General features: G+C 44.5%; 2 protein-coding genes across 2 annotated transcripts; one reads left to right on the forward strand and one right to left on the reverse strand.

Moving 5' to 3' along the window:
• Positions 1-978: 978 nt before the first annotated feature.
• On the reverse strand, positions 979-3,135 carry PtA15_7A476 (uncharacterized protein; the record flags this gene model as incomplete). Its single annotated transcript, XM_053171086.1, has 11 exons — positions 979-1,068; positions 1,151-1,172; positions 1,284-1,397; positions 1,471-1,497; positions 1,580-1,631; positions 1,684-1,811; positions 1,906-2,017; positions 2,261-2,375; positions 2,529-2,585; positions 2,660-2,729; positions 2,900-3,135. The coding sequence occupies 11 exons, from the start codon at positions 3,133-3,135 to the stop codon at positions 979-981; spliced, it is 1,023 nt and encodes a 340-aa protein (XP_053022303.1).
• A 2,219-nt stretch (positions 3,136-5,354) lies between these two features.
• On the forward strand, positions 5,355-5,579 carry PtA15_7A477 (uncharacterized protein; the record flags this gene model as incomplete). Its single annotated transcript, XM_053171087.1, has 1 exon — positions 5,355-5,579. The coding sequence occupies one exon, from the start codon at positions 5,355-5,357 to the stop codon at positions 5,577-5,579; it is 225 nt and encodes a 74-aa protein (XP_053022304.1).
• Between the last annotated feature and the right edge of the window lie 421 nt (positions 5,580-6,000).

Below are 6,000 nucleotides of genomic sequence, written 5' to 3' on the forward strand. Positions count from 1 at the left end.
GAATCACAGATTGCATTACCTTTCAGCCAAATTAAACAATCCGATTCACAAAGAATCACAGGTGATATTAAAAATCTGGTTAATCTCTTGAAATCTAACTTGAACATTGAAGATCCTAAAAAACAAATGCTGAACTTCTACACCTGGAAGTTTTTGAGTTTTATTGAAGTAGAATCATTCCCTGGGATTTTAAATAAAGCAGCTGATGAACTTAATTTGAACATGGAATCATATGAAGATAATATTAAATTCATATCCTTATCTATAAAAATTGCTGAATTAGGACAAATGGCAAATAGTTATCTCAAGTTTTTTGGAAGTGAAACTGGAAATGGCGGGAGCCTTTTGGATGATACAATAATTTCTTTATCAGTTTTTGAAGAGTATAAAAATACAGCACTTAAGCTCTTTCCTGTGTTAAAGGATAGTTATTCAAAAGTCTGCCAGAAGTATAAAAAATCTTTGATTTGGTTATCTGACCCATTCTACATACACTACTTATTCCATCAAAGTGAAAAGGTTTTGAATCAATTTAAAAATAATGCAAAGCAGTTGGTTTCCTGATGGAGAATTTGAAGCTGTTTGGTTTAAAAAAAGCATGTGTAAGCACCTAGACCAGCTCCTTGTGCAGATAAAAAAAGAAATCTAGTTGGGAAAGTAGCAATGCGTTTTCCTATCTTATTTAAAAGTATTGACAGAATAATTTTCTCAATATTACCAGTCATAGATTTACTTCTGTCTTTTTTTCTAGTAGTCTAATATTTTCTATTGTTCAGGGAAGATACTCCCCAAATCCCATTTTCTAATTTCTCCATCATGCCTAAAATAACACTCTTTAACCCAGTCACAAAGATAAATTGCAGATGATGATGTTACAAAGTGTTTCTTTCCAATACATTTTTTGTTCTTCTGATTCTTGAATGCTACATGATAATTCAAGTGTGGAGATATATAGTTGAGCTTGAAAGGCAAGAGGTTTTAGATATGACCAGCACCACATTGGCCTGAAACTTCACGCTGGATGCTGGAGGCGGGCAAGATATTGGCTTGTGCCACAACTGGAAATCTCTATTTTTATCAAACACAGATTTTGATTATTTAGCCATTTGGGCACAAAGCTTCCAAGTGCTTACATGAAAAGATTGCTTACTTTTAAATTATCCAAAACTTGGCTATCAAGAGCAAAATTGTATGGCGAGGAATTTATCAATAGGTTAGTGACACAAGGTCTTCCCAGAATTGACTTGCATCGAGCGGCTTCTTCAGGTTTCATAGGAACATACGAGTGACCAGCGTCTTGTGTTTTGATATCGGAAGGGTTTTGGATTTTGACGTTATCAAAAATGTTTCCTTCCGCTAAGACATTGCTTCCACTTCCTATCTCAAATGTTTCACCTCTGTTTAAAATGTACCCAATGTTAGTAAGAAGACAATGTGAGTGATCCCGGCAGCAAGAATGAAATCCCTCACAAAATATTTGTGTGCACGTTGTTATAGCTGGAAATACATAACAGTGGTGTGTGAAAATAGCTATCAAAACAACCATCTTGGGCAGAAAGCGTTGGAAATCTTGACATACTAGTGTAATGATACCTTGGGATTCCCAGTACCTCCCGTTTTCGGGGCTCTTCCTGAGGTTGAGTCAATACAGCTGTTAAAAGCATAAAGCATGAGTGTTTTTACCCCGGTTTACGTTCTCTTCTTGGATAATTTGGTTCAAGTGTATATAGGTACGAGAGGAAGAACTCAACTTGCGAGCCATAGTTACTTCGTCATCAGCACCAGAGATTAGTATTGTCCAGTAATGACGACTAATAGATCATCAATTTATCAGTTTTAAAAATTTAAAAATTTAATCATTCATGATTGAAGTTTTTCACAATGGGCCAAATTGAATGCACTCACTTGTTACACCTTTGTGACCATTTGGTTTTTCCCGAAAAAAGGTTGTTGGATATTGTGATACCCGTATTGGCTTCAACCTGGTGCATACCGCCGCCGGCAATCATTTGACGACCTATGTAGCTGAAAGTGCAGTGATCAATCCATATCTAAAAACAAGAAGCTTGGGAGTCAAAATCTCACTAATGGTGCTCTCAGGAGAAAATTTTAGTTACATCTTTCGCGCCATCCATCATAATTGCATCCCCTCCCCAGACCTGTTGATTGCTTCCAGAAATCGTAATTGAATAAGAGGTTTGGAACTTTCGTAGGCCGGAGAGACAGGGCGAGAAAAATGAGCACAAATAAAATCACTGACAACGGATGGATTGAGCCAGGTAATGTGGACATTCTAGTGAAGATAGTTGATGAATAAGTTGGATGAGTTTGAGAGGCTTATGAACACTGGGTTCATTAAAACAAGTGAAACCGACCTGAATAATGATGTTTTGGACACGATATATAAGGAAACTGATGCAGAATAGTAAAAATGTATCAGATTGACTCTGAAGTTAAGAAGGAAAGTAGGACGGAGGCGGCAAAATTTACCCTTTCCCTTTGATCATTGCAGATTTGCCAACACCTACTAGAGTCTTTTGACCTTGAATCTTTATCGGATTCAATGGAGAGACTTGAGCTGAAACCTAGAGAAATAAGTTTTCATGAATGATTCTGATTTGACTAGACTACACTCCAAGATTAGAGAAGCGGTGCATACAGGAACGTTGCCTGGAAGATTTTTCTCTTTGCTACACCAGTCGTCTGAAGCCGCAAGAATTTGGTTAACCCTGTTACAAATCAGCCATAGGTGAAAAACTGACCAAAATTCATTGCTACCTGTACTTCCATTCCATTTGAACACTTCCAAGGTTTGCTACAACAATTCAGGAAAAGAATAAAAATACAATTTTAGCTGAGGCAAAACCAACTTTGTCTTATCAATTTGAAACATATTTACCATCCTTTGATAGTTGTGTTAGTGGGAGAAGTGAAGTCGTAAATTTTGTCGATCCTAATAACTCTTGGGACTTTGTCAGTCAGCCAGGCTTCCAATTCCGCAGCATTCTTTGGTGTTTGTGGTTGGGCTTTTCCGCCACCGGTTACTTTGGATCCGAAGCCAAATGGAGTAGCTTTTGCTGTGATTTTCGGGTCGGGGAGATTGCTGGACGCGCCCTCGATGGAACTAGGCTTCATGCCGGGGGAATACAATTTTTGTCCACGAATGCCAGATGGCTTGGAAGGTTTTTCTGGGGAGCGGCGATGAATATGAACACTAGGATCTGCATTTGCCGATAACACTATGGACAGTACTGGCAGGCAGAGAAAAATGAAAGACAAATATGAACCAGCCATCAAGTGATCAGATGTCAGTTGTAAGAGTTTCCGATGAAAGTAAAAAACTATGTACACCGAGAGGACCTTCTCTGATTGAGAATGTTTTCAGTTGCGGGAGAGAAGATGGGAACATCACCTCCTCAGTCAGTTTCGTGAGCCCGATTTTTGACCTTGTCACATTTTAAGGGTTGGCAACCGTCGGAGTAACTGCAACCGCGGCCCACCCTCACTCAACACAAGCTCACTTCAGAGGGTCCTAGTGCTGCCTGGGCTGCCTCCGTTCGAGAGGTTGGTTGGTGAACCATCTCTCCCGCGGCGGCGGCGTCGGGGTGTAGAAGAGGGTGTTTCTCTCGTATCTCTGTCGCTCCCTATACGGAAGCCCAGAGGGCACACTCGGAAAGCAGGGTTCTGGTCCGGGCCCGCCAAGCTTATCGCGGCCCGGCCCACTATCAAGCCCGCATCGGATAATCCCCAGCTCTCCCCATCTGTACTATTTACTCAGCACTGCTCGCCCCCGCCCCCCCATGCTAACCTCAATCCTGGAATAGCAATCTCACCCACCAGCTCGAATTCAAACTTCAGATCGACATGCGTCAGAGAAGGGGTCAATCGGGGTGCCTTCCCTGCTCGTGGAATCATCAAGCAAACAACGATCCACCTCCCAATGGCAACAGTCGGCAAGGGGTCAATGGGGTCCCTTGCCCTGTTGTCGATCCTGGCTGACACTTGCGATTTGGGAGTAGCAGAATCGGAAAGACAGAAGTCATGACTTGTCCTCCCACTCATACCATCTGATCACGACGATCTCTGCGACCCACCCATTGAGCACTCTCCAGTCATCGGAGGTAGCAAAATTTCACTCATGCCATGTCTTCTGGGCATTCCAAGTGTGGGCAGGAGCATCGGCGCAAGCATTTATCATGCTGGAAAGGCGCTCGAAGCCGAGCTTAACTAGGCCTCCGGGCGGGAGCGGGAGCGAGCAGCGGAGCTGTCCACGCCAGTGGAGGCCTATACCTTAAGTCGGGATTCCCGCATGATGAGTTTTTCAATTTCGCGGGAAAACCCTCTTTTTTGACTTCCTCCTCCTGTACCCGCTTCCTTGATCCTATCCACCTAATTTCCTTGGCAGACAATGAAGGCCTGCTTCTTGTCTTTCTTTTGGTGTTATGTATTGTCTTTTCCAAGAAGCTTGGACAGATTTTAAAAAAAATGTTTTCAAAAATCCTTTGCAAATCACATATCCAAGTTTATTAAATTCACAAAAACATAGCAAAAAAGATCTAAGTTTTGGTGTGCAGCCAAATAATGGCCACTGACACACTGTTGAATAGATTATCCCCGAACACTATGTGCCATGGATAGACTCTCCAGCTTGTGACAGTGCAACAAGCAAAAAAGGGCCAGCATTTTTTAATATTAAGCAGGGGCCTATCCAAGCGAAGTAGGGGGCCTGCAGGGAGGGGCCAGGACGAAACCAGAACCCCTGGGGGGACAATGCTGCTGGAAAATACCCCCCCTTTTATAATGAGCACTCCTGGAACGTTTGGCTATCGCACTTATCATACAGCTCCCCTGGTCCCCTCGGCATCTCCATTTGGACACTGAAAACTGCCTTGCCAAACCCTTGAAACCGTTGCGGACCATCTCGCCGCCGCTCCTCATCGCCATGCATTGAGTCTTGGCCGCAAATGTATTGGAATCTTTTGTTGACGACCGCGGCGCCACTCATTGACCCAGGCCTCTTCAACACCCTAGCCACAGTAAGAAATCCTTGTAGAAGACCCACATTCATAGATCAACCCTTGACTGACGCCAACAAACCAGGAATCGCCATGGCTCCAGATCAAATCCCTGCTCCTGGAGTTCATCACACAGCCTTCTGACCGTCAACGCCAAGGCGCCCTCCTGTCTGTCAGTGTTTGAGTGGGGCTGAGTCTCGAGATACCCCAGTTCTTGGTCTGGAGTGCCGACCTTTCCAACTCTGATACTGACCAGCCTGCCATCATCCGACCTCTGCCCGCAGAAGACACCAAAGCGCCCTCCTCTCTGTTGGTCTTTGATTGGGGCCGAGTCTGGAGATGGTCCAGTTCCTGGTCTGGGGTGCCGACTTCTTCAACTCGGATACTGACCAGCCTGCCGTCGTCCAACCTCCTCCCGCAGAATACATAAGACTAAAAAGACAACGGAAGACGGATGGCACCTACAACAAGATGTGTGCCGCGCCTGCGGGCACGGGCGTCCTGGGACCCCTGATTGAAGAGGCGATGGGCCAGGCAGCCTTTGACACTGCCAAGGCCATTTAATGCTCCGCTGAAGGCTTCCCCTCCTCTGGCTCTACAGATTCAGTCTTGCTCGCCAACCTCCGCCCTTTCTCCCGCGGGCCTAACTGCATGCCCTTGTTCCCCTCCTCAAGCCCCTCCTCAATCCCCTCCTTCAGCCCCAGACTCATGTACCTTAATATATCCTCTGAGCGCACTAAACCAAGGAAGACCAAACCTTCTTTGTAGACAAACTGCTCCATTGGCGAGGACGCAGCCTCAAGCCTAGCCATCCCACCTTGTCTGGTAACTGCCCGCTGACTTTTTCTTTCTGCCCCCCTTTTTTCTGATATCCCTGTTGTCCTGGTTTGTATACAGCTTTATTTGCAGGGTTTTTGTCTTGCTTTGGAATGCAAATTCAGCGACCACAAATCTAGCAGTTCTTGTGCGTGCCTTCTGTCCCCTC

Source organism: Puccinia triticina, chromosome 7A (assembly GCF_026914185.1).
Source record: "Puccinia triticina chromosome 7A, complete sequence".
In the NCBI taxonomy this organism is placed as follows: Eukaryota; Fungi; Basidiomycota; class Pucciniomycetes; order Pucciniales; family Pucciniaceae; genus Puccinia; species Puccinia triticina.